This window comes from Pongo pygmaeus, chromosome 17 (genome assembly GCF_028885625.2).
Source record: "Pongo pygmaeus isolate AG05252 chromosome 17, NHGRI_mPonPyg2-v2.0_pri, whole genome shotgun sequence".
Taxonomy (NCBI): domain Eukaryota; kingdom Metazoa; phylum Chordata; class Mammalia; order Primates; family Hominidae; genus Pongo; species Pongo pygmaeus.
In genome coordinates this window covers 94591237-94604390 of record NC_072390.2, presented here as the reverse complement: position 1 = coordinate 94604390, position 13154 = coordinate 94591237, and the positions used below count along the sequence as shown (strand labels likewise).

Genomic DNA, 13154 nt, shown 5'->3' with positions numbered 1-13154 from the left:
CTAGATCTTCAGGGAGTTTAATTTATTCATGTCCGTGATTAAATCAAACCACCCTGAAGGAGATATTGATTCATATTGCCACTACCGTTGCGAACACTGGGGTGTGGAGGCTGCACGGACAGGCCATCTCTGAGGTCCCAGGGTGGGAGGACAGACTCTGAATTCCAACAGCAACACGCACACAGGAAAAAAGGCCATGTTTACTACAATTACAACAGTCTCCATTTTACTTGGAAATCCAACTACTGATTTATACATAAGCTTAACGATAAAATCATCTCATGAGGCTACCTACAAATCCTATTTACTTCAGGAGAATTTAATGAAATACGGGATTGCTTATTATTTGTATCTTATGTTCTAATTTTAGGTGAATCTTATGCACAAATTAGCATTAGGTTGAAATTCTAAAGAAAATCTCCTTGCAAATATTTATGTTACAAAAGAGATACGTTAAAATATAACTTTGATTACATATAAAGTATTATTTCAGAATAGTGAATGACTGATAATGCCTTCTATTTCTCACTATTATAAACAAAATATTCTTTGTAAGGATCTACTTGTATAGATTGACATGCACTCACACACGAAACAAAAATGATTGTTATTTACATAGAAAGTAAATTATTGGCTGGGCATGGTGGCTCATGCATGTAATCCCAGCACTTTGGGAGGCTGACGAGGGCAGATCACGAGGTCAGGAGATAGAGACCATCCTGGCTAACATGGTGAAACCCTGTCTCTACTAAAAACACAAAAAAAATTAGTCAGGCATGGTGGTGGGTGCCTGTAGTCCCAGCTACTTGGGAGGCTGAGGCAGGAGAATCGCTTGAACCTGGGAGGTGCAGGTTGCAGTGAGCCAAGATTGCGCCACTGCACTCCAGCCTGGGTGACAGTGTGTCCGTCTCAAAAAAAAAGGGTAAACTATTTATAATTAAATAGATAGGACTCCTACCCTTTCTCCTTTATGAAACTGAAAACTGTAAGCATTTAAAATAATTTAGCATAAAATGATAATGTGTTTGACAACCTATGTGGTTCCCATCAGCATCTGGTTTGACATTTTGACAGCTCAATTCATCCAATGATACCAGCGTCTACAAGCTGGGGAAAGGATATCCTTTTTCTGTCATCTATCAATAAAGTTCATAGAAACACTGTGAACCAGGCTACAGTAGGTCACATACCTCCTCTTCCATAGAAACACTGTGAACCAGGCTACAGTCACTCACATACCTCCTCTTCTATAGAAACACTGTGAACCAGGCTGAGAGTCAGTCACATACCTCCTCTTCCATAGAAACACTATGAACCAGGCTAGAGTCACTCACATACCTCCTCTTCCATAGAAACACTGTGAATCAGGCTAGAGTCACTCACATACCTCCTCTTCCACAGGAACACTGTGAACCAGGCTAGAGTCACTCACATACCTCCTCTTCCACAGGAACACTGTGAACCAGGCTGAGAGTCAGTCACATACCTTCTCTTCCATAGAAACACTATGAACCAGGCTAGAGTCACTCACACACCTCCTCTTCCATAGAAACACTGTGAACCAGGCTAGAGTCACTCACACACCTCCTCTTCCATAGAAACACTGTGAACCAGGCTAGAGTCACTCACACACCTCCTCTTCCATAGAAACACTGTGAACCAGGCTGAGAGTCACTCACATACCTTCTCTTCCATAGAAACACTATGAACCAGGCTGAGAGTCACTCACATACCTCCTCTTCCATAGAAACACTGTGAACCAGGCTACAGTCACTCACATACCTCCTCTTCCAGCCAGTCATTATACTGCACGATGGAGGACATGGCCACATCAGCGCCCTTCATGTAGAATGTGATTTCTGCCGTGGATTCATCCTATTACAGAACAAAAATAAATAGAGGCACATTTAGGCTGCATTGCTCGGGGCAAATAACTGCTAGTCTAATAAAACACACAATGGAAAAAGCAATTCCTATGAATGTGCCTGTGTGTTAAGCTCCTCACTCGTGTTTCTATGCGGAGGGCTAGGCCCGCTCTTCAGCAGTAGTGCAATCAGGACTGAGAACATAATTGTGCATCTTGAGATGCTAGGCTGAAGGTCTGAGTGTGTTAATGAATATGATTTGAGTTGCATTCATTCTCTTAAACTTTTACAGTTGGATTTAATGCTTCACTGTTTAGTCAACTTCCAAGATATGATTTTGGTGTTTGCTAAAAAAATCAAGGTACATTTTGGCAACTTTATGGTCATAAATCAATGTTCAAAAGTCAAACTCTTTGGCATGTTATTTTTGTTGAAATCAAAACAGCTTTAGTTGTTGATTTCAAAAATTAATAAATCCCATATTATTGATTCTGGCTAGGTTGACTTAGGAGAATTATTTTATCTCACTAGAGACACAGTAGCTTCCCAGATATAGATTATTCACTTAGATTTCATTAAAAAAAAAACAAAAAACAAAACTGTAACAGCATAAAGCACCTGAGAAAATGTTTAACTTTCTTTTGGGAAAATCTGTGTTTAAAAGGCGTGAAAACAAAATGTCTGAAGCCATCGCGTGGCACCCTCGCCGCAGCCTCACCCTGACGATGACGCCCATCCGCTTGCTCTCGGAGGTGAAGGGGAACAGCTGCAGAATGCAGAAGCTGAGGACCTGGCCGCTGGGGGTCTTCAGTTGCATGGAGGTGAGGTCCCTGCTGACCAGCGTGAGGCCCACACTCTCTGTCCACTGCACCAGAGCGACCTACGGGAGACCAGCAACACCTGAGGCCACTGCTGCCTCAGGAAAGCCGCACACAGGTGAACCAGCACAGCAGTGCTCAGAAAGCTTGCCAACATGAGACAGCTGCAGAAAAACTTAGGTGTTCAGAACTTTTTGTTTTCACGGCTAAGTATATACGTTTGAATAACATTGTTCTAGAGAAATCCTAAGCAGTATCACAAAAGTCACTTGGTATTATTCTTTAAAATAAAGACCATGATGGATCATAAAGACTTTCTTTACAATTTGTGTTAATTGCTCCCTAAAGCCAGATGGTTTTAAAATTGAGAGCGCAGCTCAGCCCATCAGTCTGGGGCAGGGAGCAGGTTACACGACTTTTCAAGGTTTCTCCCTCCCCAGTTCCACGGACACCATGAAAGGGGGAATAGTTTGAGTCTCATGTTTATGGTAATTATTTTTCTACAATAAGAGATCAATTGGTGACTGATTAACTCTATTAATGTGTCTACGTGTAATATTTGCAAACTTAAACGAGACAAAATAGACAAGGAGAAAGCAGGCCTGGGTTCTAAGCCCAAGTGTGAAAGTCAGAACTTCTGTGGCCAGGTCTTCATTCTGCTGGGGCCATGCTCCTCTTCTGTCAAGTGGAAAAATGGACTTCCAAATTGCTTTGAGGCCAAAACAACATGAGTGGTTCTCTGGCATATGGCAGGTACTCAGAAATAGAATGTATTCTTATTGATAATTATTTATTGACATTAAAATTTAACAATCACAAGTGGAAGAGCAATTTTTACAGTTAATAATTTGTGAACAGTATTTTATGACAAAAAGTATTATTTTCTGATAAAAGTCTGTCTTTAAAAGCAACCTCCCTACCAGACATTAATCAGATAAATAGGGTATGCCAATCCTATTATGCAGCTAAAGGCACACTAACCACGGGGAACACGCTAACCACGGGGAGCATGCTAACCACGGAGAGCACGCTAACCACGGAGAGCACGCTAACCACGGAGAGCACGCTAACCACGGGGAGCAGGCTAACCACGGAGGGCACGCTAACCACGGGGAGCACGCTAACCACGGGGAGCACGCTAACCACGGAGAGCACGCTCTCTGCAATGTCCCACACCACTGCAGCACAGCCCAGTAACACAGCCCCTTCCGTCAGGGTCTGCTCTCTGTTCTGCAGGCCTGCCGCCACCCACAGTGCTGAAGCCCCTCACAGACTGGGCGAGGCCTCTTCTGAAACCACAACCTCATTCTCACCCCACTCTTCCGATGAGCACGTCCTTGCCTTCAGTTTTAACCTCCACCTCACTCTCAGCCAAACAGTTTTAAAATCTTGGGTTCTGAGAACTCAAGTCACTTCAGGAACATTTTAAATCTTGTCTAGTGCACAGGTTATTCAGTCAATCTTAGGGCCTTCTGAACATTCCTGTGAGGATAAGTTCACACTCTTAGAAAGACTGTAGCAAAGTTCTCAAGAGCTTTGGCTCTGTGGCCAGCTGCTCAGGTTAGGACCGAACCCTGGACAAATGGCTGCACCTCTGCAACCCCAGGGTCCTTGTCTACAGATGGCCATGCCGAGGGACCGCTCAGAGCTGCAGCAAGGATTAGAGAAATGAGGTGTGAGGGCACGCGGTGGACAGTCAGCACAGGGAGGCCACCAGGGCTCCATCCTCACGCTTTCTCACAGGAGCCCTCCAGACATGCACTCATGGGCAGACCAGGAACCACTTTTAAAATCAGATTTTCTAAGCAATTCCCCACATGTCTGACCACAGAATACCTCCAGCATGATTTTCCAGTGTCTGAGGGTGAAGAGCTGCTTCCTTTCTTTTTCATGCTTTGAACTTGACATAGCAGGGCACTGTGTGGGGACAGAGTGTGCAGAGATGACACCGAACACCATGTGACCTCAGGGAGGGAGGGTGCAGAGATGACACCGAACACCATGTGACCTCAGGGAGGGAGGGTGCAGAGATGACACCCGAACACCATGTGACCTCAGGGAGGGAGGGTGCAGAGATGACACCCGAACACCATGTGACCTCAGGGAGGGAGGGTGCAGAGATGACACCCGAACACCATGTGACCTCAGGGAGGGAGGGTGCAGAGATTACACCCTAACACCATGTGAGGGGAGGGAGGGTGCAGAGATGACACCCGAACACCATGTGACCTCAGGGAGGGAGGGTGCAGAGAGGACACCTGAACACCATGTGACCTCAGGGAGGGAGGGTGCAGAGATTACACCCTAACACCATGTGACCTCAGGGAGGGAGGGTGCAGAGATGACACCCGAACACCATGTGACCTCAGGGAGGGAGGGTGCAGAGAGGACACCTGAACACCATGTGACCTCAGGGAGGGAGGGTGCAGAGATGACACCCGAACACCATGTGACCTCAGGGAGGGAAGGTACAGAGAGGACACCCTAACACCATGTGAGGGGAGGGTGGGTGCAGAGATGACACCCGAACACCATGTGACCTCAGGGAGGGAGGGTGCAGAGAGGACACCCGAACACCATGTGACCTCAGGGAGGGAAGGTACAGAGATGACACCCGAACACCATGTGACCTCAGGGAGGGAGGGTGCAGAGAGGACACCCGAACACCATGTGACCTCAGGGAGGGAAGGTACAGAGATGACACCCGAACACCATGTGACCTCAGGGAGGGAGGGTGCAGAGATGACACCCGAACACCATGTGACCTCAGGGAGGGAAGGTACAGAGATGACACCCGAACACCATGTGACCTCAGGGAGGGAGGGTGCAGAGAGGACACCCGAACACCATGTGACCTCAGGGAGGGAGGGTGCAGAGATGACACCCGAACACCATGTGACCTCAGGGAGGGAGGGTGCAGAGAGGACACCCGAACACCATGTGACCTCAGGGAGGGAGGGTGCAGAGATGACACCCGAACACCATGTGACCTCAGGGAGGGAGGGTACAGAGATGACACCCGAACACCATGTGACCTCAGGGAGGGAGGGTGCAGAGAGGACACCCGAACACCATGTGACCTCAGGGAGGGAAGGTACAGAGATGACACCCGAACACCATGTGACCTCAGGGAGGGAGGGTGCAGAGAGGACACCCGAACACCATGTGACCTCAGGGAGGGAGGGTGCAGAGAGGACACCCGAACACCATGTGAGGGAATGGAGTGTGCAGAGATAACGGAAAACACCCTAACACCATGTCTCTTCTAGCTCTGGAGACGTTGCGTGCAAGTGGGGAGTGCTGGGAGCAAAGCCAGGGATCGCGATGGTGTCACCGGTGCTGCGTGGAGGTGACAGGCACCTGTTGTCCCTCCTTTTCAGGGCTGCCCAGGTGCCACTGCTACTGACCCCGCCCCACCAGGCATGCTTTTGAGAGGCCGGCAGTGCAAAAGCCCCCGCTCCTTCCCTATCATGTGACCTCAGGTGACTTCCCAAACATTTTTTAGGCTCTAGTTAAGGAACTAGATAGACAAACAGGCCAACTCTGTTTTAGGATAATAAACACACACACACATATTTATACAGTTTCAAATGGTGTGTACTCAATCTATCAGCATTTACCTTTTACAAATTTCTGATATTTTAAGAAGTTTACAAAGTAAAGTGAGCTTATGATATATGGAATAGAATGATTCTGGAAAAGCAGTATTGAGAGAGAAATTATAACTACTATCCTACATTTGCAGTCATTTCAGTTACAAAATCCGACGTGCACTTCTACAGAAAAGGCATTAAGAGATGGGAGAGTCAAACACCTTTTCTCAACTCAAGTTCTTCATCTGCATCTCAGAAAGCAGAAGTGATCTGAGGCGCCATTTTCTATTTCCAGGGAGAGTACCAGCTAGTCCTGCTCTAGACTGGGGAGGACAGAATGCGTCACACAGACGACCTGTGTCCTCCGGCATCTGGGGTCCCTCCTCCCCGGAACCTGGGAGAGGGGCTCAGGGGTTGTGGGTTCCCTTTTCCAGCAGGGACCGGGCCTGTCCTCGGCCACGGCCTTCATTTCCCCCGCCGCATGGCTCTCCAGCCCCACAGGTTTACTCCACAGCCCCAGCTGCTGAGCACACTTCAGAACCTGCTTTCTGAAGGAGGAATGACTATGTACAGTGCTGGAATTTCTCCTCAGCCCAAATTTGTCATCTAGAAATACAAATTTCATTGAAACAAATAAGACCATACAGTTAACTATTTATAAATTCAGGGACAGCAAAATGTTACATATTAGACCAGCAATTAAAAAGACTTAATGGTATAGAATTACTACTTTTCTATAAGCAACACTCTGAAGTGAGACAACTCGTTTCCATATTTAAGGGAAAAGGAGCCTTCACTCTTATTAATCAACCCTGCATGTAAGGGCCAGTGCAATTTGTCGGGTACCTGGTCAGCACCTGTTGGTCCTCCAGATAGTGGGACGTGGGGCAGGGTCTGGTCTCAGCCCACAGCACTGGCTGAAGAACTACACCCCAAGAGTGAGTCAGACCTCAACCCTTTTCTGCTTGACATCTGTATCTGTGGGTGGACTGAAAAATTAAAAGATGCCCTTATATGGGTAATACCTGCTTGGTATCTAAAACCACTAATCAAATTTGAAAATGTGCCTAATAGGCTGGCATACTCCAGGGCACTTTGGTCTGGGCAAAGACTTCTTGAGTAAGACCTCAAAAGCACAGGCAACCAAAGCAAAAATGAACAAACAGGATCACATTGGGCTAAAAAGCCACTGCACAGCAAAGAAAACAATCAACAAAGTGAAGAGACAATCCACAGAATGGGAGAAAATATTTGCAAACTACCCACTGACGAGAGATTAATAATATACAATGATCTATAAGATCATTGTATATTCTCAAATGACTTAATCAGAAAAAAATGAGTAATTCGATTAAAATACAGGCAAAAGATCTGAACAGACATTTCTCAAAAGAAGACACACAAACGGCCAACAGGTATAGGAAAGCATGCTCAATATCCTTTAATCATCAGACATGCAAATAAAAATTACAATGAGGTATCACCTCACCCCAGTTAAAACGGCTTCTATCCAAAAGACAGCAATCCAAATGCTGGCAAGGGAGGAGGTGGGAGAAGGGAGCACTGCTGTCAGGAATGTAAATTCGTGCAGCCCTCTGGAGAGCAGCATGGAGGTTACCCCCAATCTAAACACAGAGCCACCATATAATCCACAATCCCACTGCTGGGAATATCCCCCAAAGAAAGGAAATCAGTACATTGAAGAGATCTCGGCACCCCTACATGTACTGCAGCACTGTTCACAGTGGCCACGTTATGGAATCAGCCTCAGTGTCCCTCACTGGATGCACGGATGAAGAAAACGTGGTGTACACACAATGGAGTATTATTCAGCCATCACTAAAGAATGAGACCCTTTCATCTACAACAATGGAAATGGAACAGGGGTACATTATGCTAAGTGAAATCAGCCAGGCACAGAAAGACAAACATTGCGTCTTCTCACTCTTATGTGGGAGCTAAGAAAAAAAGGCTGAACTCCTGGAGACAGAGAGTAGAATGATGGTTAACAGAGTCCGGGAAGGATATCGGGGACACTGGGGATATTGGGGATAGGGGTGATAAAGGGGGCTGGTGAATGGATACAAAAATACAGTCAGATAGAAGGAATAAGATCCAGTGCTCAGTAGCATGATAGGGTGACCTTCATTGACAATAATTTATGTATATTTTACAATAACTAAGAATGGAACTGCAATAGTACTAACACAAAGCCACGGTAAACGGAGTACTACTAACGCAAAGCCACGGTAAACGGAGTACTACTAACGCAAAGCCATGGTAAACGGAGTACTACTAACGCAAAGCCACGGTAAACGGAGTACTACTAACGCAAAGCCACGGTAAACGGAGTACTACTAACGCAAAGCCACGGTAAACGGAGTACTACTAACGCAAAGCCATGACAAATGGTGTATTACTAATGTGAAGCAAGGATAAATGCTTGAGGTGACGGGTATCCCAATGACCGATTTGATCACTGCATATTGTATGCTTGTATCAAATATCACATGTACCCCATAAGTATGTACTATTATGTAACCAGAATAATTTAAAATTTAAAAACTTAAAAAAGACATAAACATAAAGCAAGACTAAATCAAAGGCCCTGAGTCTCTACCATATTTCAGGCCGGTCCGACCCTGTCTGAAGCACCATATTTAACCTTGCTGCGTGTTGAGAACATTCTGCTCTGGGAGGCACCTAGAATTTGATCTTTACAAACCTGAAGCTTCCCACTCTCAAACATGATTGATGTGTCTTCCTTTTGCTGAAAATAAATGAAATTAGCAAATTTTGACTTTGGTCTGTTTTGCTTAAGAATCTTAGTAGAAGATAAATTACACGAATAGGAGCAAATTCAATGCTTAATGTGTGCCAAATAGTGTGAGAAACTGCTGTCTGGAAATTCTTTGCTTGTAATTTTCATGCTTTTTTAGAAATCAGTAAAGGACATACTCACTGAGGAAGTGCTGATGTGGCCAGGGCTGAAGCCGCTTGGCCCCACTGCCCCTGCCTGGGGTGGAATCCGGGTCAGAACTGTCTCCTACTGATGGGAGCTGCCTGACCGTGCCCCGAGGGTGCAGCCAGGAGAATGTCGGAATGGTTCTGTGCCCCACATTTGGGATGGTGTGCCGTGCAGCAATGGTGGCATATGTCAACACTCGCTGTTGCGATTCTGACGCTGGGTTAGAGGTTGGACGGCACTGCCGTTCTATGGACGCTACAACTCTGGAATCCCATGCCTGTGTTAAACGTTCAGTAGCGTGTCACCCACGGGGCTTGAATTAGAACTCTCCCTCTCTGACTTTCCTGCATGTTACTAAGTACACCGAGAGTCTAAAATTGTGCTAGGGATGACGCAGTCTTGTAATTCAGGGCATCAGCGATACGCTCCACATTACCAAAAAAGGCATGCGGGGGTCAGCTGGGACTACCACCCATCGAAGGGGAGGGAGGCGGCACCTGTGCATCACCATCTCCAGTGGGAAGTGAGGGTGTAGCTCTACCATTGCTTCCTCCAATAAAACTTCTTTTCCACAAGCTGTAAATGATGCCAACGCTCCAGAGGCTAATTTCCAATTTGCACAGTGAAAGGTTACGATTACATTTTGACCTGTAAATTGCATCTTTCTGTGAACACCCTGTCATCTCACTGGTGCCCCACTGCAGTCAGGACTGAGCTTTCTATATTTGGTGACTCACATCTGTTTATTATTTAGTTTATGCTTGGTTTCACAACCCATTTGAGCAAAGAGCAGCTTATAACAAAAATCAGTTTAGCTTCTTATACCTAGCCCAGCATTCCATCCAATTGTTTTTAATTTGTAATCATCTTGAGGATTAACTCTATATAATGCCAACCAGAAGAAAAGAATATCCAAATTTTTCATGATAGATGCTTTAATTACTGTTCTAATGTAACTTGCCTATTGTTGGACAGAATTTTGATAATATAAAATTAAACATAGCCAGGAGTGGTGGACACATGCCTGTAATCCCAGCTATTTGGGGGGCTGAGGCAGGAGAATCACTTGAACCCGGGAGGCAGAGGTTGCAGTGAGCTGAGATTGCGCCACTGCTCTCCAGCCTGGGCAATAGAGCGAGACTCTGCCTCAAAAAAAAAAAAAAAAAAAAAAAAAATTTCTGGATGAAATAACTACAAGAAAAATAATTCCAGTGAGGACATGCAGTACTTTTAGCATCTTTGCTCCTGAATTCATACCTAAGTACTCAGTACTTCACACAGACCCGGTCCTCCTTATTGAAGATACATCAAAGGAACTGCTGGTTCCCACGGACACAGCAGATTCTCCGGTTTTGGTTTTGAGCTTTCATATCTCATTTCATGCTCTGCAGCTCTGCAGCAGGTTAAGTGTGGGGATTTGACTAGGTGAAGGCAGCCTAGCGAATTCTCTTGGTATATCTGAAATATAGTCATGGTGTTCTTTTTAGAAGGCTCTTAGAAATAACTTACATCTAGGGACAGTAGATGTAGAAATTAAAAGAAAATCGTAAAGGATTGATAAGTTTGAGTCTATTATCTTCCTAAAGATGTTTGAGAGATTAAAATATACACTTTCCTAAAGTATGTAAGCTCCCTCCCAGCATAAAACCCACAGCATCCCGAGGTTTCCTAGTGTGTAAGCTCCCTCCCAGTACAAAACCCACAGCATCCCGAGGTTTCCTAGTGTGTAAGCTCCCTCCCAGTACAAAACCCACAGCATCCCGAGGTTTCCTAGTGTGTAAGCTCCCTCCCAACGTAAAACCCACAGCATCCCGAGGAAGTGGGATAGGGTTCTACAAGCAATGAGGGCTGGGGGGTGGGAGTTCTGCATGGCCAGCCAACCAGATAGTCCACATGCGGATCCAGTAAAGACAACCTGTCATTACAACTCCCGACTTCAGAATCAAGCTGTCCAAGCAAGACTGGGGTTTATCTTCCAACAACAGACACAGTTATAGAGACTGATGGCAGCTAGCTCAGTGTCAAATACATTTGTTAGAGACCCATTCTCTGACTGTCCCCCTGGCCGGGCCCTGGGGCTCTCACACCCCCGGTGTGTGCGGAGTGCCAGCCGCCTGCGGCCAGGCCCTCCCCATCACTCTCCACAGGGCAGTCTTACTTTCGGCTCAACTCCAGGTCTCCAGAAGGCCCCACTGACCACCTGATCAGAGCGCTGTGTGCCCTTCCCCTTCCCCCGGCAGAGGATGTACTCGCACTGCGCCTCCCCTGCGTTCCAGGGACCAACACTCCCGGGTCCGGGCTCCTTCCCTCCCAGAACCTCAGTTCCCCACACAGGTCCAAGTGCACTGTGCTCACCGATGTAGACTCAGGAACAAGCACGACGACTTATTTCTTGAATAAATGAAAGCTAAAAGATCTCCTATTTAAAATGATTTAAAAGTGGAAAGCTGAGTGGAATTCTGAAGACACGGGCAAAACCATAAATGGGCACGTTCTTGGCACTCGGTGTCAGGACTCTCCAGGCCCTGGACAGCCTGATGAGCACAGGGCTGCTGCAGAGCAATCTGGGCTCTGAGTTTAAAGAGAGTCGCTCTCTCCCTGAAGTTACTAGTGTGCCTCTCAACCATTTATTTGCATATAAAATGCAAATCACCTGAAAGAAGCAAATAGGTTAATAATAAATTAATTAAATCAAAGAGTACTCCTGTGAGCCAAGCTCTGTAGATGCAGAAGTCATGGCAATATTTGCTTTAGGACTTTATTTTAGATTTATTTACACAGAGAATCACATACATGCATCACCTCTACAATCAGTTTAATCCCGAGGAACTTGAAACTAAATTCTGGCAATAAATGAAATGGAAATACGGTACAGATATTCTTTAGGCCGGTTTCCTTAAATCTTTTTGTGCTATCAACGTGGCAGAGACACTGAGGACGGTGATTCCAGCCACAGGACTTGTCTTGTTAAGTGGAGAGGTAGGGAAGGAAACAATGAGGACAGCGCTAGCCAGCGAAGCAGGGACCCCTATGGAACTGTTCAGTGTTCCCTCTATTCACTCACGTTAGCTAGGAGAGGCGGGGGCCCCTACGGAACTGTTCAGTGTTCCCTCCCTATTCACTCACGTTAGCCAGGAGAGGTGGGGGCCCCTCCTCTATTCACTCACATTAGCCAGGAGAGGCAGGGACTCCTAGGGAACTGTTAACTGTTCCCTCTCTATTCACTCACATTTCAAACACTCTACATATACAAGGGCATTTTATTTTCTTATTGAAGCACTTCTGGAAGTCAGCTTACATGTCTTTAACAAGAGACAATATTTAACAGTGCTAAAATGTTTGTTCCTCAACTTTTATTTTTAGTGTCTGACATGGGTCTCCAACTTGCCTGAAAGCGAAGCGGAGAAGCCCTTCCTTGCTTCCTTCCACTGCAGGTCCCAGAACATCCAAGACCCTCCAGTGAAGGCACAACCAGGTGTGAGTGAAATGGGAGGCCGAGATGCTGGCTCTCACCAGAATACCACACAGCTAGTCATGATGACCCTGTGCCCAGAAACACACTTTTCTTCCCTAACATTTTTAACATTTTTCCAATTTCACAAGGACGCAAGTTAAAGGAAGACCACACCACCCGGAGTGGTCACCTCGTTCTGCAGAGGAAATATTACTGGGTCATCTACAGTGGGATCTGAAGTCGTGCTATCCTGCAGTGACCCTGTGTCTTCTATACAATTACAAGATAAATACTAAAGGCCAGATACCACAAAGAAGAAACTGGCTAAACCACTGTTGTAAAATAACTACAAAAAAAGACAAAGCACTTAAACATATCTGACCTTTTATTTGGTAATTTTCTGAACGGTGCATATATACAGTGTTTCTTTAAGTTGTCAATAAAATCTGAGCAAGC

General features: G+C 45.9%; 1 protein-coding gene across 7 annotated transcripts in view; it reads right to left on the bottom strand.

Moving 5' to 3' along the window:
* Positions 1–13154, bottom strand: part of ATP9B (ATPase phospholipid transporting 9B (putative)) — a 305466-nt gene that overhangs the window by 49967 nt on the left and 242345 nt on the right. For all 7 annotated transcript variants that reach the window (XM_054460401.2, XM_054460402.2, XM_054460403.2 and 4 more), the window contains 2 exons: positions 2584–2745; positions 1783–1875 (listed from right to left, as the gene is read on the bottom strand). In XM_054460401.2, coding sequence (XP_054316376.1) covers positions 1783–1875; positions 2584–2745 — 255 coding nt within the window. The remainder of the gene's footprint in view (positions 1–1782; positions 1876–2583; positions 2746–13154) is intronic.